Source organism: Condylostylus longicornis, unplaced genomic scaffold, assembly GCF_029603195.1.
Source record: "Condylostylus longicornis isolate FDR11 unplaced genomic scaffold, ASM2960319v2 ptg000135l, whole genome shotgun sequence".
Taxonomy (NCBI): Eukaryota; Metazoa; Arthropoda; class Insecta; order Diptera; family Dolichopodidae; genus Condylostylus; species Condylostylus longicornis.
In genome coordinates this window covers 9573757-9600184 of record NW_026578103.1, presented here as the reverse complement: position 1 = coordinate 9600184, position 26428 = coordinate 9573757, and the positions used below count along the sequence as shown (strand labels likewise).

Genomic DNA, 26428 nt, shown 5'->3' with positions numbered 1-26428 from the left:
AATTTCTTTGTTATGTTTACTCTATAAAGGAAAAATGACTTATTGTTTATTAATAAAAATTTATTTTAACTTATTCAAAATTTTAACTTCTTTAAGCAGCAAATATCATGCGACAGTGCGAATACTTCAGGCAGTCAGTCAGAAAATGAGCAAGTTGTATCGAACCCAATGAGCATAAGTGAACCAAACTTAACAACAACATCAGTTACTGAAAGCAGCAACAGTCACCAACCAGAACCAACGACTGCAGGAGGACTATTAGAAACGTTTGCAGCGATGGCAAGACGTCGCACATCGCAAGGCAACAGCTTTCAAAATAATCAGACGTTGAACAATGCCGCAGTAAACGAAAGAAGCAACCAAAACAACTCAAATAGTAATTCAAACAGTGGTGGAAGTTTCTTTCCAAGAGGTCCAAATTCTGTAACGAGTTTAGTTAAACTTGCTTTGTCCAGTAACTTTCATTCTGGTTTATTAAGTACTGCTCAAAGTTATCCAAGCTTATCATCGAATAATACTGGTAATTTTACAAATTATCCATAATTTATGCGGTCAATTTATTATTTTAATTTTAGGAAACAACTCCAGATCTGGTGGAAATACTGTTAACTCAGCGTCCACTGGAAATCAAGTCCCCACATCTATAGATCCGGCTTTGACAATGAGTTTAACCTCAACATCCAGTGACAGTGAACAGGTATCACTAGAAGATTTTCTTGAAAGTTGTCGTGCTCCAACATTACTTGGCGAATTAGAAGATGATGAAGATATGGATGAAGATAATGATGATGAAGAAAACGAAGATGAATATGAAGAAGTTGGTGTAAGTAACACTATTTCATAAAATTTGGTCTTTACTTGACAAAACTGTAGTTTACATAACAACATAGGGCAATTATACCGTTGAAGATTTCAGAATTAATCTTTTTTTACAGAATACACTACTTCAAGTGATGGTATCTCGAAATCTTTTAACTTTCATGGATGATGAAGCTCTCGAGAATCGCCTCGCAGCAGTGGGAAAGAGAAAATCTTGGGATGATGAATTCGTTTTAAAACGGCAATTTTCAGCTCTAATTCCTGCTTTCGATCCAAGACCTGGTAGAACAAATGTCAATCAAACATCAGATTTAGAAATTCCAGCTCCAGGTTCAGAAACTGATATAGGAAGGTCAACTGAATACGTTGCGGTTCAGCAACCAGCCTTATCACTCAGCCTTAAAGGTCCCGGTATTGGGGGTATTCCCGATATTGAAATCGAATTGAAAAATACTGAATGGTCTATATTTAAAGCTGTCCAAGAACTAATGCAAGGAACCCAATTGAATAAACAAGATAAGTATAGAAAAATATGGGAACCAACATATACGATCATATACAAAGAAGCTTTACCAAATGAAATGACAAGCAGTGGTGAGGATGGTCTTAATACACCAATAGTCTCTTCGAAAAGTGGCGCATCCACATTGTCGCCAAATTCTCCAATGCGAGGATTTGCTTCTGGTGGCCGTTTTACCAGTGCATATAATGCCCCAGAAAATAACACATGTAGTGTTGAAGATGTTTTGCAACTCTTAAGTCAATTAAATGCTTTAAATCAAAAGCAAAAAATATCAGAAGACCAAATAAACGAGGATGATGTGCTTATAGACGAAAATGGAGCAAACTGCTGTTTGCCAGCTGACGCATTTATGAGCAAAAAAATAACCAACAAGCTGCAGCAACAGATACAAGATCCACTGGTGTTATCTAGCAATAGCTTACCTGAATGGTGTGAAAATCTGAATCAAACATGTCCATTTTTATTCCCATTCGATACGAGGCAACTGTATTTCAACTGCACCGCCTTTGGGGCATCAAGATCAATTGTATGGTTGCAATCACAACGTGATGTTACTTTAGAAAGACAACGTATGCCAGGATTAAGCCCCAGGCGAGATGATCAACATGAATTCCGAGTTGGCCGATTAAAACACGAACGTGTTAAAGTTCCACGAAACGAAAACTTATTAGAATGGGCAATGCAAGTGATGAAAGTTCATTGTACAAGGAAATCTGTTCTAGAAGTTGAATTTGTTGGAGAAGAGGGCACAGGATTAGGTCCAACTTTAGAATTTTATGCTTTAGTTGCAGCGGAACTTCAACGATCAGACTTATGTATGTGGCTCTTTGAAGATGAACATAATACAAACAACGACGACACTGAAATTGATTTGGGAGAAGGTGGCAAGCCTGCTGGTTTCTATGTTCGCCGACCTGGTGGCCTATTCCCAGCACCACTACCTCAAGACTCCGATATATGTGAACGTGTTTCAAAATATTTTTGGTTCCTTGGAGTTTTTATTGCTAAAGTCTTGCAAGATGGTCGCTTAGTTGATTTACCTTTATCCAACTCATTCCTACAGTTACTTTGCCACAATAAAGTACTCTCAAAAACTAACACTGTGATCCATACAGTAAAAACCTGTGACGACATTATGATTTCAAGTGTTTTATCAGAAGAATCAGAATTAGCAGATACATGTTCAAAATTACTTGGTAATGAATTTCCAGAAGCTTGTTGGTATGATGGCGTTTTAAATCAAGATAATTTCCTCGAAATTGATCCAATGAGAGCAAAATTTGTAAAAGACTTACAAGAATTAGTAGCTAAAAAACAAAGTATAGAGCAGAATAATGAATTGAGTGCAGAAGAAAAAAATAAAGCAATCGAAAATATCAAAATCGTTACTAAAACCGGACAAGTATCATTAGAAGACTTAGCTTTAACATTTACATATTTACCAAGCTCACAAATATATCAATACCAGTACGCTGAATTGGTTCCATCGGGTGCATCAGTCGATGTTACTATACATAACTTAGAGGAATATTGCGAATTACAAATGAATTTTTGTTTACAAGATGGTATTGCAAAACAACTAGAAGCCTTTCATCGTGGTTTTTGTCAAGTATTTCCATTAAATAAATTAGCTGCATTTAGTCCAAATGAAGCAAGAATGATGATATGTGGAGAACAACATCCTCAATGGACTAAAGATGACCTAATTAATTATACGGAACCAAAATTAGGTTACACAAAAGACAGGTATTTAACCAATTATATAAGTTCCATACGTATACTAAGAAAGCTTTTATTTATTTTTTATATAAATGTCGAATTTATTAATATTAAATTTTGTTTTCAAATGATTGAGCAAAATCTAGTTTTATTAAAGTTCGCATACATATTTCAACTTTAATATTTTTATATTAAAATTTTTTTTCTTTTCTTAAGCGCCGGATTCTTAAGATTCGTTAATGTTCTAATGAGCATGACTGGTCCAGAACGTAAAGCATTTTTACAATTTACTACTGGTTGTAGTAGCTTACCACCAGGTGGGTTAGCGAATTTGCATCCACGTTTAACGGTTGTGCGAAAAGTTGATGCTGGGGAAGGAAGCTATCCATCTGTGAATACATGTGTACATTATTTAAAACTACCAGATTATCCGACTGAAGAAATTATGAAAGAACGTCTGCTAACTGCAACGAAGGAAAAGGGATTCCATTTAAATTAAGATATAATTTTTAAAAATAAAAAAAAAAATCATTTTACATTAATATTTTCATCGTATTTAAGTTGCTTTTTCTTATTACAAAAGTAAATTTATTGATATTGTTATTCTTTTTAAAATGAATTATAATGTAGTAAAAAATAGCATATGAAATTTCTAATGAAAATAAAATATAGCGAAAGTTATATATTATAAAACTTACAATTTAGGTTTATAAGGAGCTATACAACTGCTAAAATTAAATAAGAATAATAAATTTCGTTCTTTATTTGTTTTCTTTTTTCAGCTAATAAAATTATAATTCATTCTTTTGCATTATATCATTTAGTTTACAAAAAAAATTTGAATTGATAAATCTAGTTAAAATATTTCACATAATATTTTTTGTCCTTTATTATTATTTGTAAATAAATTTATTGAGAAATATAATATAAATATATAAAAATCTTTTAGGTTATAGAAATAAAAATATCTGTAATAATAACTCAAAAATGATGAAACTTTCATTTATAGTAGTTTTTAACAAAAATAATGACATAGCCCTTAGATAATAATATAAAAAAAAGAATATTCATATTATGTATTTGGAAAATTTTTTTAATTTATACAAATCTAAAATAAAAAAAATATATATACATATACATAATACATTATGTTAGACCAAAGCCCAAAGTTTAGTCAATTCGTGAAAAGACTGATCGCTCTAGCGTTGACCATCTGAAAGTTTGCTAAAGCTAATAGAATACAAAGAAGGTAATTTCAAAAACGATTAATGCCTAAACTTTGAGCCTTAGCCACAACATGAAAAGAAAACGATACAATATATTTCTAAAAACTTGATAGTAAAACTATAAACATGAACATTTCTAATTTTCTTTATAACAATAAAAAAAAACTTTACATGATTTATAATTCTTTTTTTATTCAAAAAAAAAGCAAAAAAATATTAACATTATACAAAAATAAAAAGCTTAAAAAAGATATTTATACATATATAAATATTAAATTTATCTATTATTATCCTTATAAGATTACTAAAATTCATATTAAGCAAAAAACAAGAAATCAGTTTTGAAAAATTAAAAAATTAACATACTTTTGAAATATTTAGGTAAATTTATTATATTGATACATATATGATAACATGTAAAGAAAAAAATAAGTTCACTATTATTATTCAAGCAAAATGTTATTAATTTTTTTATGGGAAACCATAAATTAGAAAATCTCTTATAGATGTTAAAAATAAAATGCTAAAAAAATAATGTAACAAAAGTTTTTAATTACAATTGCTTTTCAATAATATTATTTTTTTTTAAATTAAAACTGAATGCGGTATAGTATAGAATGAACTTTTAATTTGAATCTTTACAAAATTTGGACTTTTGTTCAAAAAGAAATGACTGAAAAATCTGTGGCTTTACTTTTTAAAAAACCCCAAAGAATGATTTATTGGAGTTAGATACGTGAAATTAATTAATTGGGATTAACCTAAATCGCAATAATACAAAGTGTTCCCATATTGTCTAACTTTCGAAAACTCTACTCTTTTGAAAACAAAGATGGTCTTAATCTATTTCTTCAAGCTCAAGCCACTAAAAAATCGTGAATCAGTTGTCCATTGACATTGACAACATCGAAGAAAAAGGAGCCAATTATTCCGCCAGCACAAAAACCAACAAAATCAACATTCAACATTTTTCTCTTCTAATTTACAATAACTTTTGCAGTAGTTGTAAAAAAACTTAAAAATCCCTTTAGAATTTAACAGAGCTTTCATTTTCGAACGGGCTTTTTTTGCAGATTTTTCAATTTAGATGTTATATATTAAGATCTAAGTTAGAACTAAGTTGTCAAAAATCTCCTACATTTTTCTGAATGTTGGATTTTTTTAGAATCAATCGAGGGGTTTTTCTCCCCAAATGCGATAATTTTCTTCGTACACAAATACATTCAGAGGAAATGAGAAAACAGTCCCTGGTTCAAAAACAGGAGCTTCTCTTGGTTTCAATTCTTGAGTTAATTGAACTTTGTAAGAATGCAATAACAACGCCTTTCAATTGTCCACCGAACTTCCAGTTTTCTTCAACTTTTCTAAGTTTCTTGAAATTTTTTCACTAATATTTGTATTGTCGACTCATCCGAACACAATGCTTGATCACAAGGCTGATTTTGCGGCTTATTTGAATATGTTTCATGGTAGGACTAATTCGAAGTTGGGCTGTGTAATGAACTGGGCGATAAAGTGTATTAATCCGTATGTTGCGAAGCATTTGTATGCGTCCCTTGTGAGGCCGATTCTGGAGTTACCATATAAACTTACCATATTAGCTGCACCGTATCGTGTGATGGGTGTTTCTCGTGTTGAATTTGTTTCAGGAAATTTCTGCTTTTTGCATTGAGAGTTATGGGCTGGTCTGATCCTTTTATGAAGCTTGGTTTATATTGATCGATTTGCAGTCCTGAAGGGATTGTGGGGGTGTTGCTGGCATAGTGTTTATGCAGCAGCTTGTGTTGGGGTCTATTGTGGTTATTCGTATTCGTATGGAACGAGTTTCTATTAGGGATAATATAAGAAATCTTAAATCAATTGGTGCTCAGTATGTTGTTTGTCTTTCAATTTTGATTTGCACTGGTTATTTTATTTTACTTGCTTTTTTTTTCCTCCCCTATTTATCCTACATTATCCTTTCTTTTTACTTTCCTTTCCTATAAATGATGACGTTGCGGTTGAAAACCTATGCATTTGCGCCTTTTGGTGATGTGCTTAATGCTTGAACTGAGCAATGGATGTCTGATTTCAAATATACATGCCTACATCATTGAGCAGCATTGACCGAACTCTCATCGAGCTTTAGACATATTGCCGTTAATAGTTACCTAGTAAATTGGTTGCTTTTCCTAGCATCCAGTATTATGAAGTTTTATTGATGACCTGTGAAAAGCTTGATATTCCTTCACGGTTCCATTTCGACGCGATTTGAAAGTGTCATTTCAAGTTTGCTCAACATTTTTGTCAACGTTTAATTGAGGTGAGAGAATCGTGTGTGGGAGAAATAACAAAATATTTCAAAAAAATATTTTTCTAAAATTTTTGTATGAAAAATCTGTTTTTTCCCCAAGTGTGTACTTCTCTTAATCCTGTTGCTACTGCCATCTATTAAGGAATAGAATAATATCGAAAGTATCATTAAAAAGTACTAATTTTAGAAAAGAAAAATGTTTTTTTTATCTTGAGCCTTAAGCATTTTTTGACAATTTCGTTATAGTTTAGAATGTCGAATAAAAAGTGAAAATCTTTTGAAACTATTTTTCGTAACCAAAATGTGCTCAGAAAATATGTAATAGGTTTTTAATAAAAACGCTAAATTGCAATATATAATATATCAAAATATGTGTTTATTAATTTATGCTTTTATTTCAGTACGTAATGTCGTGGACAAAAAAATATCTTTTTTGAGTAATTGTTTCTTAAATTTGTCCATCAATTAAATTATTGTGCATATTTCATTACTATTATGATAGCATAGCTCCGTTTTTCTATGGTTTACACAAAGGTATACAAAAAATAAACAAAAACAACTTGTTTATACTTCAACTAAAAATAAATTTAAAAACACCCAATACGTACTCCGTTACCATTGTGTTCTTATTACCCATTATCAAAAGAACGATTACTTATGTAGTGATTACTTTTATTTCATTTAACTGTCAATTTCTTATTATTAAAACCAAGATGATTTAAAATTTTTGATTATTGGGGTAAATACTGTGGAGTGTAGGCTGCAGAGAAGGAAAACATAAAATAAAACATTCATATTTAGATCACGTTAATTTTTTTTTTTATAATTTTCTGATTTGTGTTTTCTTGTTTTTAAACTATCAAGAACAATAATTAATGGTAAGTCAATTTGTACATAATTAATTAACACTATTTGTTTAAAACTTTGTAACTTTCATTTGACCTTTGAAGATTCTTAAAAATTTTGCGATTTTCAAACCCTATACACAATACATATTTGTTAATCATTTTTTTGTTTATTTTTCTAAGCTAATTTGTAGTTTTCAGTTAATTAAAAGTTATTATAAATACTTTTACGTAAAGATATTTAAACAAGCCCACAGAACGTAATATAAGTACAAAATTTTTAATCAAAAATTTTTGAATAGTTCAAAGATTACATACTTAATGAGTGTACATATGAATGTATGTACAAAGTATATGTGTGTATATATTTCGCATAAGTAAAGAACCTATTCCCAGGTCCGGCGATAAAAAAACTGATAAGAATGTAAATCAAATATAAGAAAGATTAAGTACATGGGTAGCAACTTAAACACAATATGTGTTTAAAAAAACAAGAAAACAATCACAATTTGTCAGTGTATAACACGAGATTTATGTTGTCTTATAAGTTTTGAACTTGATTCAATAATTTCTAATTTTAACATAATAATCTGAAATAAAAATTTTTCTTTAAGTTTTTAATATTTATTTTTTAATCTGAAGTATTAATATTTGGTGAATTTTCTAAATTTACTCTTCTTTATTCGTTGCTAAATTCTATTTAAAGATACATGGGCGTTAAATGACGAAATCAAATTTGGCAATGTTCCATTACCGCTTGCATTTTCTTGAAAAATATCGTTAATCATAAATATGCATTAAAATCTTATCTTAACTGCATATTAGTTACTACCAAAATGTAATTTATAATCTGTCATATATATATACATATAAATACATGCATACTCACATATAAAAAAATAAAATATACTTGCAGGCTGAACCTATTCGTATTGTTGTCACCGGCGCAGCTGGTCAAATTGCATATTCCCTTTTATATATGATTGCTCGAGGGGAAGTTTTCGGTAAAGATCAACCATTAATTTTGCATTTACTTGACATTCCACAAGCGGTAGGTGTTTTAGAAGGCGTTGTTATGGAATTGGCAGATTGCGCTTTACCTTTACTACGTAAGTTGTATACTTTTATGTTTTTGCGTAAATTTTTTTCTATCTACATAACACATGTATTTTACCCAAAAAGGTGAAGTTATTCCTACTACGGACCCAGTTGTTGCATTTAAAGATGTTTCTGCAGCATTTTTGGTTGGTGCTATGCCACGACGTGATGGTATGGAACGTAAAGATCTTCTATCAGCTAATGTTAAAATTTTCAAAGCTCAAGGTCAAGCTCTAGATAAATACGCTAAGAAGGATGTTAAAGTTTTGGTAGTGGGAAATCCCGCAAACACTAACGCTTTAATTTGTTCTCACTACGCCCCATCAATTCCAAAAGAAAATTTTACGGCAATGACAAGATTAGATCAAAATCGTGCAACGGCTCAAATTGCTGCAAAATTATCTGTACCAATAGATGCAGTCAAAAATGTAATTATTTGGGGTAATCACTCTTCTACGCAGTTCCCCGACCCGAAACATGCTACAGTTGTTGTAAACGGTCAAAGTAAATCTGTTTGGGATGCAATTAATGATAAAGATTTTCTCCAAGGAAAATTCGTTGAAATTGTTCAAAAGCGCGGAGCTGCAGTAATAGCTGCGAGAAAATTATCTTCTGCTATGTCAGCAGCTAAAGCAGCTTGTGATCATATGCATGATTGGTATAATGGAACAAAGCCTGGAGAATATGTATCAATGGGTGTCGTTTCCGACGGTAGCTATGGTGCTCCAAAAGATGTGATATTTTCATTTCCAGTTGAAATCGTTAACAAGCAATGGAAAATTGTTCAGGGTTTAACAGTTGATGAATTCGGTAAATCAAAATTGGATATTACTGGAAAAGAATTATTAGAAGAGAAAAGTGAAGCTATGGCTGTATGCTCTGCTGAGTGACTATCTAACACCAAAACGAGCATTTATGATTCAAAATTATAATTGAATTATTACAATATTTTGAAAATGTACGAATAATGAGAAATGTTAAACGAACACTTTCATACCTTTTTGTTTGCCCCTCTTTTTTGTTTCTAGTTTTGTTTATTTTCGGTAGATGTATTTAGTTATTTGAAATTTATACACATGATATTCAGCTATTATTAGTAGCAAAATAAATAGGAAATATAAAATGTTTATTAATACTTTAAATAATCGCCTTTTATATACCATTTTCATCAATGGGAAAGTTTTTCATATGCACATTCCTAGATGTCAAATTGACTAGAATCTGTTTTATAAAATATTTCGTTTACATTTTCATCTTACATTACTGTTAAGTAGTTTTAACAGAAGAAAAGCCTTTTTGCAAAAGACTCTACGTTTAGAATCAAAAAATTCATAGTACACACTATCGCTATTATAATCTTTAATAAATTTAACTAAAAAATGTAATCTAATAAATTAGTATTTTCAAATATATTTGTTCTAAACAAAATTTTTGTTGATAAAAGTCTTATTCATTTTCCTTAATTATAAATAATCAAGTTTTGGTTCAATCTATGTTACGAAAATATCTTATTTACAATAAAAAAAATATTTCATACAAAAATTACAACTCTCAATCAATCCTAGTTTCTTAATAATTAATAGCTCTATTCATTCTCCCAGGGTGTAATAAATTCAAAAATTATTTAGAAAGAAAAATTTCTTAATTCTTAACAACAAATCAAATTTAAATTATTATTTAAATAAGTCAACCAAAAAGTTATTCATTGAACTCAAAAAATATTTTACAAAATGAATTAAAAAACTGAGATAAGAAGATGAAGCTCAAAGTATACATATTCCATATTATCAGTGTCTTCTAAAAGTAATTTTAAAAATTTTTAATAAATACATAAACAAAAACAAATTAATAATGTACTTCAGACCATTTAACTGAAAAAATAAACTTTATTAATAAAATGTAAATATTTTGATTAAAATTGTGTCTTAAATTTTTGTAGTATTTATACAACAGTAAATAAAAAAAATAGAAATTAAATTAAAATATCTAAACGTATTCGAATAAAACAAAAAATAATTAAATAATTTCCCACAAGAAAAAAAACAGAAATCAAGAAAAGATTTTGTTAAAAATTTTCAAAAATTTATAAACTTTACTTTTTCATCAAAAACTATTCAATTATTAATTGTTTAATAATATTGAAAATATGAAATGATTTATATATATATTATATTTATGCTTAAAATATATATTATCTGAATAATCCGCTTTTTGCACATGATTTTTTTTCGTATTCCTTACGTTTTTTAAACATAAAAAAATGCTTTTTATGCTTTGTCACATCTACTGTTGCTATTATTTTTGAGGATGATGTAGTTGGATTTTCTGTTAAAGATGATGTAGCAACTGTTTTTACTAAAGTTGGAACTATAAACTTTTTATATCATTTTATATCACGTGAATCATCTAGTTTTTCACCGTCACCATAAAATTTTGGCTCATCATAAGTTTGTTTAGTATCTTCACCTTCATCGTCAGAGTCATCATCTGGTGAGCTTTCGTTACCACCACCAGAAATGCTTTTGTTAATTATATCGACGCTATCACCACCAGTTTTGTTTACAGTACTATTATTATTTGCTTGAGTTGCATTCATTGTAGTTTTATTTGTTTGGTCCATTTTATGCTTATTCAATTGGTCAAAACAACCCAAACAGACGCGAACTGGCTTATTGCTTTGTTGTGGTAATAAATATTTTTTAGATGAACATGGTCCACAAACTACTGCACCACAATTCCGACAGTGATGACGACGATTTAACATAGTAAATTGAGTTTTTTTACAATGCATACAAACAGTTGCTTCGTTATCGGGTACCCAAACTGCAGCGTGATTTTCAACTGGTTTTTTACCACTCTTTCTCAATAAATCTTCAATGCATTTACTGATATGCGCCATCCATTCCTGCTTTTCAGTACTAAAACCGAATCAACCACAAAAAATTAAAGGATATTACTTAATAAGGAAGTAAAAAATGAAATGAAAAAGAATGCTATACCTGGTAGCTGCATACACTGCAAATGATTTGGTTGTTGTTCGTATTAACCAACCATTTCTATACTGACCATTATCTTCCAAAGCTTCTAGTTGAACTTCTTCAAGGGGTATAATATGTTGCTTATTATATTTTTTCTTTCCAATTACAATATTCCCATATACCAAAATATCATTGAATAAAAAAAATTGGCGACTTTTAGGTCTTTTGCGACACATTTTTGTGAGTACCCCTTCTCCTACAAGAACTCGACCAGGAATAGCTAATGGTTGTCCGGACGTTCCAAAACAATTTTCCACCATTGATATCCTTCTAGCATTTGCCTGAATAAAATATTTCTTAGAATAGTAAAGAAAATTTATATATTTTTAATTTACCTCACTATTAACTAATCTGTCTACCATTGCAGCGGCGTTTTAGTTTACAAATTGAGTTTTATATTTATTGAAATGTATATTAGTCACAGATTAATCACACACTTGTGCTCAAAAAACTTTTTCTTTTGTGTCTTTCAACAATACTTTCTTTTTTACTCTTGAATATGAATCGTGTGAATAAATTTGTTAATGAGCAGTCATTTGAGATTTTTTCTTCTTTTTTTTTTCTTCACAAAAATTTTAATTTTTACAACGTTGATTTGGATGTGCGATTCCTTAATAGATACAATTAATTTTCGTCAAATGCAGTTTTCATCTCTTGAATGTATTAAAATTTGATGTATACTGACACTTAATAATGTTTTTTAACAAATTTTTAGGCGTAACTTAAGCAAGAAAAATTTACACAAAAACTGAAGCTCCGACATTCCCGATTTCACTTTTTTTCATTTTGTCACTTCAAATGCGTAGAATGACAGCTGTCAATTGAAGACATTTCCCAATTAAAAACTTGTTGACTAATTACATATTTAGGTATGATTTACATTTTTCATCGGAAATCCTTTAAAGGCATTTAGTTACTCATATAAGTTTCTTTAGTTTATTTTCATGCATTTATATCAGGCACAGCTAGTGCAAGAGATTTATTTAACATGTAAATTTTTATTTTATTATAGGAATTTATACAATTAGTTATTTTTTAACTTTCCATTATTTTGACATCTCTGAAAGCATGGAAACGTGTTTTAATTTATTTGTCATCTCAAAAATTTCGACAGTAAATATTTCAATTTTAATTGTCAGTAAAAACAAAAAAGTGCTCTTTTATTTTTCAATCTTCTGTTTAGAAGGATTTTCTTCCTAAAAGTTGAAAGTTCAAAAGTAGTATATATTAAAAAAGTTAAAAATAAACACATATAGATCAAAAAATATAATTAAAACTTTCTGCAATGGCAGAAACACATATACAAAGCGTTGAAGATCAAGAAAACAACAGAGAACGAGAATCCTTAATAGCTACGGCTGTAAATTTTCTACATAACGATAACGTACGAAGAAGTCCATTATCTCAAAAACAAAAATTTTTAAGATCCAAAGGTTTAACAGAAAATGAAATTCAAATAGCATTCGAGAGAGCTGGAGTATTTTCGAATGATCCGAATACTGTAATTAATTTGGGTATAAATTCATCTCAAGCGCAGCATTCTAAAAATCTAGTCGTTCATCAATTGCAAGTACCAACAACATTTACAAAGATTAAAGATTTCTTAAATTCAGCTGCAATTATAAGTGGGATAATATATGCCATATATAAATTTTATAAAAACTATATTGAACCATTTTTGTTTGGTCGAAAGAAAAAAACTGTAGAAGAGCAGTTAAGTGAAATCGATAATAAAGTAGACACTGGAATTAGCAAATTAAGCACGGAAGTTATTAAAATACGTGAAGATATTTCATGCAATAATCAAAATGATATATTAAGGGAGTTGAGTAATTTTAAGAATGATTTAGAGGCTATTAAGGGATTACTTTTAAATCGAAAACAATTTGCAAATCCTTTTCCAATTCCGGCATGGCAATTACAGTCTACTCAGCATCATCAAGCAGACAAGAACGATGATGCTGATGGTTCTGGGTCTGGATCATCAGAAACTGAAGCCGTAATCAAGAATAGTGATAGTAGTATAGAAATTATGTAAGAAAAGATATTGTGTTGAAATATATAAGATAAAATTCAGAAAACTTCGAAAAATTATATAATTCTTATACAACCTTCCATTATATAGAATAGATATTGTTATTTGATTTCATGTATGGGTTAATTTTTACTGTTTTTTCTTTATATAGAAAGAACGATTTGGGTAAGATAAGCATTATCTTAGTAAATAATGTAGGTACATAAATACATATAATAAAAGTTAATTTAAATAAAACGGAGAAGCTTTAACTCATATAAGTGCATTTTTTAAAGATTTAAAGTAAATATCTCTTCTATAGCTCTATTTATTGTTTTGAAAATAAAAAATTAAAATATTTTTCAAAATTATGGTATAATATTTTCATTTAAACATTTATTTTATTACAAAATATTCCCATTCTGAACTTATAAAATCAAGAATTTTTGAATTATTTAAATTAATAAACCTAAATATTATTATAATTATAATATTTGAAAATTTAATATTTAAATTCGTTATAATTACAAAAAGAAAAAAAAATACGAAAATTATTTTTTCGTAATTGCTCATTTTGGATAAAGAATATCATAGTGTCCTGGTCTGTACAATAGAAAAACTTTTGAGTCAGTACCTTCTGGAAAATCATGAGCAACGACTTTTCCACCATCTCCACGATCCATATACTCGACACGAACACCAACATTTAGGGCTGCACATAATGCTATAATATGAATATGATCTGACTCCTTATACATTGGCTCAACTTCCTGATGACGAAATTCTTCTATAGTAAAGTTTCCCTCAATAAAGTTTTGATAAAAGTCGGCGCCTTCCTGCAATTGTCCAGAAGTGATCAATCTAAGATAAACAACTACATAATCTGAATATCCTTGTTCATTAAAAACTTTGTGTAATTCTTCTTTCTCGTCACCTGATCCTGATGGTGAAACCCTGTTAATAACTTCCATGAACTAAAAAATGTAAAAAAAAATTTTTTATATACATAAAAAAAAATGTTTTTTTTTTTTTTTCAGTGAATTACAGTTTCATGAAAATCTTCAAGTGTGAACTGAGGAAAACCTAGCTGAACAAGTTTTTCTTTTGACTTAAGGGCAAGTTCTCTGAATTTATTGTAATCTTCTTTATTTCCTACTAAATACTCCAAATAAGCATATGCAAATGCACGAAAAAAGCAATTACCTAAAATATGAATTAGTTACCTACATATGAATTTGCTAATAAAATTTAATAAAATACATGTGTATTACCATCAGGTCTTGTCCGGCGAATCGATTTGTATTTATCGCCTAAAATAGAACACGAACATATTAAATTTGTCTTTAAAAATTTTTATTATATTTAAATATATACCAAGATCGGAAACTTTAGATTTGTAAATATCATCGTCAAGGTATTCATCAATTAAAGTATCTACTGATTGTAACTCGCTAATTAATGGAATTGTATCACATATCTGTAAGGTTAAAAAGTTAATTTTTACTAGTAATTTGCAGACTATGATTTTTAACCTCTTTTTCTATTTGGCGTTGCTGCTGTAAAATTAATTCATCTCTATTTACTTCAGATTGATTTTCAGTGGATTCCATTGTTGCAAATTTTGAGGTAAGCCCAAAACTTAAATTTTATTTAAAGATTGTTCAAATAATGAAAACAATTTTATTTTGATTAAACACCAGAGTTTTTAAAACTGCAAAAATTTCCCATAAAACATCAAAGATCTTATTTTACATACCATAGAGGATTTCATTTTATAGACTGGCAATAGCATTGAGGAATTAAATTAATAGACTGGAAATAAAGTTTTCTCTTCTTTTGTTACTAAAATTTCTTCAGTGTCTTCGGAAAAATTTTTTACTTTATGAACTCATACGGTTTTGACAATCTATTATGTTAGTAAAATAAATAAAAATTTGAAATGGAATTGCTGCTATTGTAATAGCGGGAAATTGAATTAGACCAAATATCATGAAGTTAATACTACAACTAGATAACTCGCAATTATTTTTTTAGTGATATTGACTTTTAAAAATACAAAATTTAGCAATAACAAATCGAGGCATTATAATTTTTAGATATTTAAGAACACTTTTAAGTTTAGATATTGTTCGCAGACGAAAGAGCATCCGATTTTATGGCGCCTAGGTTAATTTATCTAAAAATATAAAATTTTAGAGTTAAAGTTTTCTCAGCATAACTGCATTTACTTGCATATAAATAAGTATTTTACAAGAACATAGAGCAAACAAAAACGGAAAAATTAAGAAAGGTTTATGTTCATTTGTACTAAATGCATTCTTCATTGGGCTAAAATACATTGCCATCAACTTAAGTCTAAATGTTGACTGTTTTAGTATTAAAACGGATCACCGCAATCTACGAATTACGGTCTAAACTTTCACCGTTTAATTTTTATAATTCAGAAAAAAAAAATTGAGCATTCATTTACTTTAGTTAAAATAAAAATCAATAGTTCACAAATTTTCATTTGTCAAATCAATCAAAAAATTATAGTTTCGGATTTTTTTCAGTATTTTTAATTTGTTGCAGTATTTGTTTAAAGAAAACAAATGAGTTGAATTTTATTGAGCAAAAAGATTTAAATTCAAAACAATTGATAAGAATGATATCCTCAAGAACAAGATATGAATATGAAAATAGATATCAATATGAACGAACTGAAAAGTCTTTTGCTGAAGAAGAAAGCAATAAATTTTAAGCCTATATTATACAACAATTTGAAACAGAAAGTTTTCCATATTACCATTCGTAAATCCATATTACAACTCGCTGTCCGTTCATTTTGCTGCTGCTTGAGAAGTTTTGGATTAAGCTGGGATACCGTTTTAAATAACACTACGAAGAGATAAATTTGGTATCTACTGAATGTAAGGATATCTGTTTCTCTTTCTAACTACTGTTTCAAATGAAAATTGGTCGACTTATTCCTTCAAAATGTTCCAACAACTTTAAAATTTTAACAGCTGAAACGTTTTTACTCGCTGAGAAAAATAATGCGTCAATAGGTGACCTACATAAGCTTTGTTGTCAAGAGAAATGGAACGTATCGATTGCGTAACGTCGTCGTGTAAACAGGCATATTGAATGAGGAATTCTAATAAATCTAAACTTTCAAGAGCAGTCAACCAACAAACACACAGTTAGTTTGACAGCTGTCAAAGTTATACTTTTCTCTTTTCCTAACTGAACTCTCTTTCCGGTCAATGCCAAGACGTGTAAGTTATTAAAATATTTTTGTAGAAAATAAATACAGAATCATCTATCAAAATGAATAATTATTTTTATATGAATTTTCTTGTAATTATTTATTTATTACGTTATGTTTTTTTAACTTCCTTGATGTGCCATAGATTTTGTTTAAAGAGCATTATTTTCAATTCAAAATTTTTAATTGTGTTTACATGAAATCCAATTTTTTAGATAAAAAATATTTTTTATTTTCTAAAAATCAATTTACCAATAATATCAAAATATGGATTAGAATGTGTCCTCATAAATCAAATTTCACATAATATATTTGTACGTTATTAAATAATGAATATAATTATTTTAATTTTTAGGAGGCAAAATGAAGACCATCAACTCAAACCAATTTGTTAAAATTCCAAAAGATATCACAGCCTCTGTGAAATCACGTGTTGTGACAATTAAAGGGCCTAGAGGTGTTTTGAAGCGAAATTTCAAACATTTAGCTCTCGACATATATATGGTGAATTCGAGAACTTTGAAAGTGGAAAAATGGTTTGGACGAAAAAAAGAATTAGCAGCAGTAAGAACAGTGTGCAGTCATATTGAAAATATGATTAAAGGTAAATAAACAAAAATTACAACACTGCCAAGGAATTCAAATAAATTAGAATAATAGTACAATATGAAAAAAAAATTATGTATATAAAAAATTTGATTAAAAGGTGTTTTTTTTTAGGTGTAACTAAAGGTTTCCAATACAAAATGCGTGCGGTATACGCTCATTTCCCGATTAATTGCGTTACATCTGAAAATAATTCAGTAATTGAAATTCGAAACTTTTTGGGTGAAAAATATATTCGTCGTGTAGTTATGGCACCTGGAGTTACAGTAGTCAATTCAACTGCCCAAAAAGACGAATTAATCGTAGAAGGCAATGATATTGAGGCCGTTTCTGGTTCCGCTGCTTTAATTCAACAGTCCACTACAGTTAAAAATAAAGATATACGTAAGTTTTTAGATGGCTTATACGTATCAGAAAAAACAACAGTTGTAAAGGATGAAGTATAAAAATAAAATAATTTTACTATACAAAGTTATGTAAAAAAATTTTTTATTAAAAATGACATTACTGAATTAATTTTCGCGAGTAGATTTTACAATTTAGATGAAAAATAGTTTAAAAGCTACAACTATTGCCATCACTTTTATTTTATTACTGCAAAGTTTATATTTAACCAAAATTAAAATCAGGAACTGAGTCTGTCCAGATTTCGAGAAAGAATGAAAACCTGCTTTGGCAACAACATAATTTCATTTATTGTACAACATAAATACATCAATTCACAATATCGTTTAACTTAGTTCTAAGTTTAATTCGTTTAATGGCGAATATGCATTTTTAGTGTAACAATCAGCGAATACGCCAAAATTTTAGGCGAATGAGCTATAAAATCGGTCGGACGAAAATTCTGTGTGACAAACTTGGCGAATGAAACCAAAAATCAAAATAATACATTAGTGTTTTTTTTTTTTATTGGATATTATAGAATTTATAATGATATAATGGAAAAATCTAAACTATCTGTAAAGTAAGTTCATAAAATTCTTCAAATTATTGTAAAAAATGTTGATTGTTTAATATTAATTTAAGCGCAAAAAAAACGAACCAATTCAAGCTATGCTGTTCACCTCTGTAGTGTGTACTAGTGTACAAACAACAGATTTTAAATAATTTTAGTATTTTTAAAAACTTTAGTAAATGTAATGAAAAAAGAAAAGCAAAATAGGTCTGTCTGGCATAATAAAGTTTTTGTAAGCAAAGGGTCTGGTATATAACTTTTTAAATGTGCAAGACAGAACTTTAAAAAAAACCGTGACTTCAATAATGCTTTATAAAAAGTTTAAGCGTACTTGAACTTTTTATTAATACGATTTAATACCGCCTCAGACCTTTCAATACCTTTACATTGTTAAAAAAACTGCTAAAACTTTTGATATATTTTGGAATACAATTTTTACAATTAATTGGTTATTTCTGGCAACATTTGTATAACATGTATAAAACTTTAAAAGAGAAAAGTTGGAAATATAACATTATTTCACCACACATAAACAAATATTTTTCGAAAAACAAATATTTTTATGAAAAAAATAAATAAAAGTGAAAATTAGGAAAAATTCATTTTTGTGAATCCACTTTGTCCAGAATCCATTTAAACTATTTTGTTTATTTTTTTTTTAATTAAAATTTTGAAAAATAATTATTGTCGATGAAATTTTTTTTTAAATTAAATCTGACATAACCAACAAAAACGTATATTTTGACAGCATTAAGATTTTAAGCTTTTAAAGTACTAAATTTTACTTTACAAAACTAAAAAAAAACTTTAAACATTGAGAGAATGTAAACGTCATAATTGACTCTAATTTAGCCTTGAAAACTGTTATACCCGACTCTGCATGCAAAAACTTTAAGTTTTTTCAAGTTTTATAATGTTTTTAAAAACTTTCTTACACTTATGTTTTCTCAATATCTAAAGTTCTTCACATATTAAAAGGTTTATGCAAAAAAGGCAATGCGGCGATGAAATAATAAAAAAAAAAATTTTCTTTCATTTCTAAAATCGAAGTTTTGACAACACTATGTAAATGCATTAAATATGTTTATAGCAAAAAGCCCCAATAAAGTGCGATCTCTACCATTGTCTGAGTAAAATTTACGGTTGGCAAAATAAGAGTACTAAAATGGGTTGGGAATCCAGGTTAATTTGATTACCTTAAAAATGTTAATTATCAAAACACAAAAAAATAATGCAGTTCGCGTAATAACCAAATATATGTCGTGAAATATTTGATTGTGAAAACATGATGAGTTTGGATTTGAAAGTTGATGCTCGCCATCAGTAAGATAAATATCTTTGCTATGAAATAAGCTCTTTAGATTTCAGCATATATCGTATAAATGACATTTGCCTTTTTCCCATGTAAAACTGTATTCAAATAAATAGAATATGTATTTACTTTCATAGTTCATTTCATATCAAAAAACGATACAACTGAACATTTGAAAAAATATTTAATAGAAAAACATTTCTTCCAAGCACTTTGTAGGAAAAAAGCTTGTAATCCGAAGTACCAAAATACATTGAATAAATCCCATTTCATTCTACAATATCCAACAAAATATTTCTTCGTTTTTTAACTGAATTTATCTGTGCCAAATCAATTTTCTTTTTGTTTTTCTACCTTACTTCGTTCCTGGCATAAGCATAGCATTGGTGCATGATAGCCTTTGAACCCGGAAGCATTCAGTGAAAGTACCAATTCAATAATCACTACATATTGGTCAGGTGAGTCGAATTTATTAGTTCATCGTATTTCAATTGATCGTCAACTGAGGGTTAAGTTTACATAAAATTAAGTTCAATTCAAAGTAAATAAAATATAAAATAAGATGTAGAAGAAATATTAAATTAATTATTGCGGTAATACATATAACTTTATCCAGAAAAAAAATTTCATATGCGTATATTAATTTTCTTCACGAAACAAAATAATTTTGCTAAAATTTAATGATAAATAAGCCTCACGTTAAGTTTGAAAATAACTAATATAGACTAATAAATAATTGAGTTATGTTTTGACAATATCAAAGTTTTGATAAAATTAATGTCACTTGTCAAAAATTTAACAAATTTTGGTAAAAAAACGCACTCATGAGACTTATTTATGTTATGATCTTGTACTTTAAAAGTTTAAACAATTTCTTCGAGAAAACCACCTCAAAAAATGAAAAATTTTGTATTTCCATATAAAATAGCATTGTTTAGGTGAAAGCACACATTTTTTATAAAGAGTTTTAAATAGTTCATTGTGTTTCAATGCTTTATTTTTTTTACATAAGCCATAAATATTACAATGCGACAACACTAATAAATTTCGTTGACTCTGCAAAATTTATAACGGGAGTTAAGAAATTTAAAACTTTCGATGATCAAGATTGACGAGCATTTCATTGTGTTTATCTTAAATTTAAATTTAGTATAAAATATAAAAAATAACTTTTGGAGTCTCTATTTTACACTCTTGAAAATTTGAAATGGATAAAGGTAAAAGAGGACGCGCAAGGGGCATTGTCTCAAGTAATCAGTCTAAACCACCAAGTGGACGCGGAAGTGGTTCAGTATGTTATGACTTATTCATAGTATAATAATTATTTTAAGAAAAATTAAAATTGTAGATTGAAGGCGGATCAACTTCTAGAGGGACAGTGGCACCAGCACAACCAGTTTGGGCACAAGCTGGTACAAGTACTACAAGCACGGGAGCCAGTACAATTACTGCAGCACGTGCTCTGTTAAGTGGTCCGAGGCCAAGTGCGCCATCCGTGTCTACTGTTGGCAGAGGAACATCCCACAGAGTTGAAGAAGTGGCACCCGACTCAAAAGCTCGTGCAGGTTAGCTTTACATTAGAACATCCTAGAGGTGGTTATGTCCATACATGTATTTACATATATGTACACATGTATTTATATATGCATGTGCATATGTATTTATATATATGTACATTATGTATTCATATAAATATTCACATATATGTACGTATGGATTCACATATGTATATGTACATATGTATTTATATGTACGTATGGATTCACATATATGTACATATGTATTTACATATATATATATGTACGTATGCATTCACATATATGTACATATGTATTTACTTATATGTACGTATGGATTCACATATATGTACATATGTATTTACATATCTGTAAATACATTTAGTACATATGATATATTATATTTTATGCGTACAATGTACATATTTCTGAACGTTACTATTGGTCAACTTTACTTTTATAGTACATCTTACTTTGAAAGAACTAATTATGTTATTAAAATATGTGACATGTACCTTCATAAATAATTTTGTAATCTTAATTTTCTTATATTTGATATTTAGATATTGGAAATGGTGGGAATGGCTCACGTGGTGCTTTAAGAGGCAAACGGGTTATCAATGAGATAATAATAACAAAACCTAAGCAGTGTACGTCTAAAAAAGGTACAATTGGGCAAGAAGTAGTTTTACAAAGCAATTATTTTCGCACAATAAAGAAGCATGATTGGAGTTTATATCAATATAGAGTTGACTTTTCTCCTGATATTGAGCATTTACGTGTAAGAAAAGGAATAATATATAGTCATCGTGAACGTTTTGGTGGTAATATTTTTGATGGAACGGTTCTTTTCTGTTGTAAAATGTTAGATGAAAAGGATCTAGAAATTGCAACAAAAAATAATAACGGGGACATAATTAAAGTAACGTTGAAATATGTGGGGGTACTTGAACCAACTGACTATCAAACTTTACAAATTTTGAATCTGATATTAAGAAAATCGATGGATGGTTTAAAACTTCAGTTGGTCGGTAGAAATTTTTTTGATGCCATGGCAAAGGTGCTTTTCTTCACATTAATTAAAATTTACCACCCCATACATAATGATACATAATTAATGTACTTTTGAAAAAATATTCCAGGTTGATATAAGAGAATATAAATTAGAATTATGGCCGGGATATAAAACATCGTTTCGTCAACATGAAAAAGATATTCTTCTATGTTCAGAAATTATATACAAAGTTATGAGAACTGACACTTTGTATAATATTTTACAAAAGAAAATTCAAGAAGAACGAAATTTTCAAGATGTTTTTAAGAAAGAAGTGATTGGTAAGATAGAAAAAACAAAAAGCTAACTAAGCGTTATTAGCTTCGTCATATTTTCAAATATGTATTCTTTTTTTTTTTTTATAGGAATGGTGGTATTAACGGACTATAACAATAAAACGTATCGTGTAGACGACGTGGATTTTAAAGCATCACCAAATAGCACGTTTGAAACTAAAAATGGGCAAATTACTTATGTTGAATACTACAAAAAGGTAAGTATGCATTATAGTATACTAACCAGAGCCGTGATGTGTGTATTAATTTAAACTTTTTTTAACAAATTTTTTAATTTTGTTTTTTAGCGTTATAATGTTAATATTAGAGATCCTAAACAACCATTGTTGATTTCCAAATCTACTGAAAAAAAACTACGTGGTGGAGAAAATGAGTTTATAATGTTAGTGCCAGAGTTATGTCGCGCTACAGGTTTAAGCGACCCTATGCGGAGTAATTTTCAGTATGTCTTCTTTTATCTACGCTTCCGTAGTTGTTTTTTGTCGAGAATCATATGTATAAATTTTATATTTTAGATTAATGCGAGCAGTTTCAAATCATACCCGTTTAACACCAGTTAGCCGCATAGATCGTTTAAAAGCTTTTAATGAGAGGTTATATAATACAAGAGAATCAATGGAAGTTCTTAACACATGGAAGTTAAGTTTGGATAAACATTTAGTAGAGTTACCAGGTAGAATTCTGCAATCCGAAGACATATTTTTTGGAAACAATGCAAGGTACATATTTTATGACATCTTTATGTAAAAATAAAATTTTTACGAAAATGTAGAGTAAAGACAGGTCCGGAAGCTGATTGGACGCGTGAATTCAGAGGAAATTCTATGTTTGTATGCGCCATTTTGAAACGGTGGTATGTAATTGTTCCCACAAGGAGTCAACGAGAAGCTAGCGATTTTGTAAGAGCAATCATAAAAGTAGCAGCTGGTATGAAAATGCAAATTTCGGACCCAAGAACGTAAAAAATCAATAGTATAGGATGAATTTATGTGCCTATTTTATTTTTTTTTTATTTTTTAGAATTACATTGAATGATGATCGAAACAGTACATATGTTAATGCAATTGAAAATTGTTGTCGCAGTGACCCTCAATTAATTTGCTTGGTTGTTCCTAACGATAACGCTGAGAGGTACAGTAAACACATAAATTATGAATTTTTCCTCAAATATAAAAAAAACTTTTCAGATATAGTTGCATAAAGAAAAAACTGTGCGTTGATCGCGCTGTGCCATCTCAAGTAATCGTACATAAAACCATTGCTCCCAAGCAAGGTAAGCCTAGTGGATTAATGTCTGTTGCAACTAAAGTTGCGATTCAAATGAATTGTAAATTAATGGGTGCACCTTGGACAATTCATATACCGTGTAAAGGACTAATGACTGTGGGTTTTGATGTATGTCACTCTACGAGAGATAAGGCGAAGTCATATGGAGCTATGGTAGCTACAATGGATTTAAAAGTTAGTACAAAATTCTTTAGTACTGTATCTGAACACGTTAAAGGTGCTGAATTATCCAACGAAATTTCAACAAATATGACAAAAGCATTGCGTGAATATCGTGAAGTGCATGGTACTTTACCAGATCGAATCTTATTTTATCGCGATGGAGTTGGTGAAGGTGCCCTAAATCAAGTTTTCGAACATGAAGTGAAATATTTAAAAGAAAGCTTGGATAAAATTTACCAAACTGCAAATATTCCAAATGGTTGCCGTTTTTGCTTTATAGTTGTTTCTAAACGTATAAGCACTAGATATTTTTTGAATAAGGCAAATCCGCCACCAGGAACGGTAGTTGACGATATTATTACATTACCCGAGCGTTATGACTTTTATTTAGTGTCACAATCCGTTAGACAAGGTACGGTATCACCTACATCATACAATATTTTATACGATTCAATTGGTTTAGATGCAAATCAGTTGCAGGTATTAACATATAAATACACACATTTATATTATAATTGGTCAGGTACTACAAGAGTACCAGCTGTATGCCAATACGCTCATAAATTAGCATTTCTTGTTGGACAGTATATTCATCAAAGTCCAAGTTCAATATTAGAAAAGCAATTATATTTTCTATAAAATATTTTTATGCAATGTTTAATTTGATCTGACAATATTTGGAGTTTTCTCCAAAAAAAAAATTAATAGGAAATAAGGCATTATATTTTTATAAAGGATGAGAATTAACGTATATATACTTTTTTATATTGAATATTCTTTTTTTTTACTATTTTAATGAATAAAATAAAATTGGCAAAGCTTAGTTTTTGTGTATCAAATGAAAAAAAAAAATTGAATAAACTAAACGAGACTAATACGAAAAACTTGAATAAACTTTTATGAAATTAGTGAAACATAATTATATGAAGTTTATAATAATTCCAGGTAGGTAGGTACATAAAAAATTTTGAAATTTAAATTTTATGCTGGTGACAAAATGAAATCAAACAAAGTCGAATTTTGTTAGAATGTTCATAAACAAAATTTAATTCAGTTTAATCACATTGAAGTTACCATTACAATAACCTGTAACCTTAAAATTCTTTATAAATCTTCCAATTTTTTACCGACCGTATTGTGTATACAATAGGTAAGTTATGTGATGGCAACAAATTTTGTATATCGAGTTTTCGGTGGGAATGCACTTCTCTACATAGTAGGGAAGTGTAAATAAACTATTTTTAGCAACCTGTCGGTCTGTGTGTGTACGCCTGTATCTCAAGTTCTGCTGAACCGATTTTGATTGAATTTTATATGGAAGTTTATTTCCACCATGGCACGGATTGATCAACTTTTGGGATATATCAGATCTTGGGAATTGCACTTTTTAGCGAGCCTGTTTTACATTTTTGAACATTTTGGAGAAAATATTCAACCGATTTTCTTGAAATTTCATATATAAACTTTGCTCAACCGTCCGCAAAAATTCCTAACTTTTGGAAGAAATCAGACATCAGCAAATGGGCGTTTACTACGGGCCAAATATGTATACATTTTTGTGTATATAAAGAGAAATAATCAACCGATTTCTATGAAATTTAATATTTAAATTCTTCGTAACATATAAATTTTTTGGAAAGACCAGCGCTCGGAAACTTTTCTGCGGGCCGATTTTACATTTTTCACCATATCTACGGAACGAATTGATGGAATTTCTTGAAATTTGATATTTGAGTTCTGGTTGTTACCGGATCATTTCAGGGAATTCGAGTAGCACAAAGCGAAACTTTACTAAGACCCAAATTTACATTTTTCTAGGTATGTTAATTATAAGCTTACTAATGTCCTAAAAATTGGAAAGAAGTATTTAACTTAATTTTTATAATATTCTTTTTAGACATTTTTATAATATTCTGTAACACTTTCACTTAACTAGACAATACACATTGCGGTTATGTGCTGACCACATCAGATTCTTTTTTCTTTGGTGATTTGACTTTACAAGTTCGGGTAGCTGTCATACAACTCCAAAAGCTAATTTTTAATATTTAGAAAAATAATAAAGTCAGATTCATGAAATTTGGTAGTCGTGTGTCCGACTATAGGTCACATATATCCTTGAAGTTTTGGTAAAATGGCTTGACAGGTTCGGGTGGCTACCATATAACTCCAACAACTAATTTTAAATATTCGGAAAAATAATAAAGCTAGATTCATGAAACTTGGCAGTCATGTGTCTAATTGTTGGCCACATATATTCCTGTAGATTTGTTTCAATGACTTGACAAATCCGGGTAGCTGCCATACAACTCCAAAAGTAAATTTTAATGATTTTGGGAAATAATAGAGTTAGATTCATGAAACTTTACAGTCGTGTGTCCAATATCAGCCCACACATATCTCTGAAGTTTTGA

At 29.2% G+C, this 26428-nt stretch overlaps 7 protein-coding genes across 11 annotated transcripts in view; 5 read left to right on the top strand and 2 right to left on the bottom strand.

The window, feature by feature from the left end:
- LOC129615448 (E3 ubiquitin-protein ligase Ufd4) overlaps positions 1-4418 on the top strand; it is a 72375-nt gene extending 67957 nt beyond the window's left edge. For all 5 annotated transcript variants that reach the window (XM_055530663.1, XM_055530664.1, XM_055530662.1 and 2 more), the window contains 4 exons: positions 100-520; positions 576-823; positions 936-3088; positions 3278-4418. In XM_055530663.1, coding sequence (XP_055386638.1) covers positions 100-520; positions 576-823; positions 936-3088; positions 3278-3560 — 3105 coding nt within the window. In that variant the 3' untranslated portion in view covers positions 3561-4418. The remainder of the gene's footprint in view (positions 1-99; positions 521-575; positions 824-935; positions 3089-3277) is intronic.
- A 2879-nt stretch (positions 4419-7297) lies between these two features.
- LOC129615072 (malate dehydrogenase, cytoplasmic) lies at positions 7298-9668 on the top strand. Its single transcript, XM_055530132.1, has 3 exons — positions 7298-7458; positions 8342-8534; positions 8608-9668. The coding sequence occupies exons 1-3, from the start codon at positions 7456-7458 to the stop codon at positions 9411-9413; spliced, it is 1002 nt and encodes a 333-aa protein (XP_055386107.1). The 5' UTR covers positions 7298-7455; the 3' UTR covers positions 9414-9668.
- Positions 9669-9818: 150 nt separating this feature from the next.
- LOC129615073 (pleckstrin homology domain-containing family F member 2) lies at positions 9819-12346 on the bottom strand. Its single transcript, XM_055530133.1, has 3 exons — positions 11897-12346; positions 11523-11842; positions 9819-11441 (listed from the first exon to the last, which is right to left on the bottom strand). The coding sequence occupies exons 1-3, from the start codon at positions 11921-11923 to the stop codon at positions 10907-10909; spliced, it is 882 nt and encodes a 293-aa protein (XP_055386108.1). The 5' UTR covers positions 11924-12346; the 3' UTR covers positions 9819-10906.
- A 367-nt stretch (positions 12347-12713) lies between these two features.
- On the top strand, positions 12714-13921 carry LOC129615215 (peroxisomal membrane protein PEX14). The gene has a single exon (XM_055530316.1). It carries the CDS (start codon positions 12847-12849, stop codon positions 13597-13599), a length of 753 nt encoding a protein of 250 aa, XP_055386291.1. The 5' UTR covers positions 12714-12846; the 3' UTR covers positions 13600-13921.
- A 17-nt stretch (positions 13922-13938) lies between these two features.
- Positions 13939-15265, bottom strand: LOC129615214 (ubiquitin thioesterase otubain-like). The gene is made up of 5 exons (XM_055530315.1): positions 15108-15265; positions 14950-15052; positions 14847-14885; positions 14621-14778; positions 13939-14549 (listed from the first exon to the last, which is right to left on the bottom strand). The coding sequence occupies exons 1-5, from the start codon at positions 15183-15185 to the stop codon at positions 14145-14147; spliced, it is 783 nt and encodes a 260-aa protein (XP_055386290.1). The 5' UTR covers positions 15186-15265; the 3' UTR covers positions 13939-14144.
- Positions 15266-16744: 1479 nt separating this feature from the next.
- On the top strand, positions 16745-17903 carry LOC129615296 (60S ribosomal protein L9). Its single transcript, XM_055530424.1, has 3 exons — positions 16745-16832; positions 17178-17426; positions 17543-17903. Exons 2-3 carry the CDS (start codon positions 17186-17188, stop codon positions 17872-17874), a joined length of 573 nt encoding a protein of 190 aa, XP_055386399.1. The 5' UTR covers positions 16745-16832; positions 17178-17185; the 3' UTR covers positions 17875-17903.
- A 2876-nt stretch (positions 17904-20779) lies between these two features.
- Positions 20780-24837, top strand: LOC129615470 (protein aubergine-like). Its single transcript, XM_055530704.1, has 10 exons — positions 20780-20989; positions 21047-21263; positions 21779-22275; positions 22358-22550; positions 22635-22762; positions 22853-23007; positions 23081-23284; positions 23338-23523; positions 23586-23696; positions 23753-24837. The coding sequence occupies exons 1-10, from the start codon at positions 20906-20908 to the stop codon at positions 24651-24653; spliced, it is 2676 nt and encodes an 891-aa protein (XP_055386679.1). The 5' UTR covers positions 20780-20905; the 3' UTR covers positions 24654-24837.
- The last annotated feature ends 1591 nt before the right edge of the window (positions 24838-26428 follow it).

Bases quoted from the DNA above. Each gene is read 5' to 3' on its own strand.
- LOC129615072 (XM_055530132.1), top strand. The intron at 8,535-8,607 runs GTAAGTTGTATA...TTACCCAAAAAG, and splicing joins TTGCGCTTTACCTTTACTAC to GTGAAGTTATTCCTACTACG.
- LOC129615073 (XM_055530133.1), bottom strand. From the start codon at position 11,923: ATGGTAGACAGATTAGTTAATAGTGAG. The intron at 11,843-11,896 runs GTAAATTAAAAA...TATTTTATTCAG, and splicing joins ACAGATTAGTTAATAGTGAG to GCAAATGCTAGAAGGATATC. The intron at 11,442-11,522 runs GTATAGCATTCT...ATTCGGTTTTAG, and splicing joins GCAGTGTATGCAGCTACCAG to TACTGAAAAGCAGGAATGGA.
- LOC129615215 (XM_055530316.1), top strand. From the start codon at position 12,847: ATGGCAGAAACACATATACAAAGCGTTGAAGATCAAGAAAACAACAGA.
- LOC129615214 (XM_055530315.1), bottom strand. From the start codon at position 15,185: ATGGAATCCACTGAAAATCAATCTGAAGTAAATAGAGATGAATTAATT. The intron at 15,053-15,107 runs GTTAAAAATCAT...TTAACCTTACAG, and splicing joins AACGCCAAATAGAAAAAGAG to ATATGTGATACAATTCCATT. The intron at 14,779-14,846 runs GTAATACACATG...TTCATATTTTAG, and splicing joins TCGCCGGACAAGACCTGATG to GTAATTGCTTTTTTCGTGCA.
- LOC129615296 (XM_055530424.1), top strand. From the start codon at position 17,186: ATGAAGACCATCAACTCAAACCAATTTGTTAAAATTCCAAAAGATATC. The intron at 17,427-17,542 runs GTAAATAAACAA...GTTTTTTTTTAG, and splicing joins TATTGAAAATATGATTAAAG to GTGTAACTAAAGGTTTCCAA.
- LOC129615470 (XM_055530704.1), top strand. From the start codon at position 20,906: ATGGATAAAGGTAAAAGAGGACGCGCAAGGGGCATTGTCTCAAGTAAT. The intron at 20,990-21,046 runs GTATGTTATGAC...TTAAAATTGTAG, and splicing joins GTGGACGCGGAAGTGGTTCA to ATTGAAGGCGGATCAACTTC. The intron at 23,697-23,752 runs GTACAGTAAACA...AAAACTTTTCAG, and splicing joins CCTAACGATAACGCTGAGAG to ATATAGTTGCATAAAGAAAA.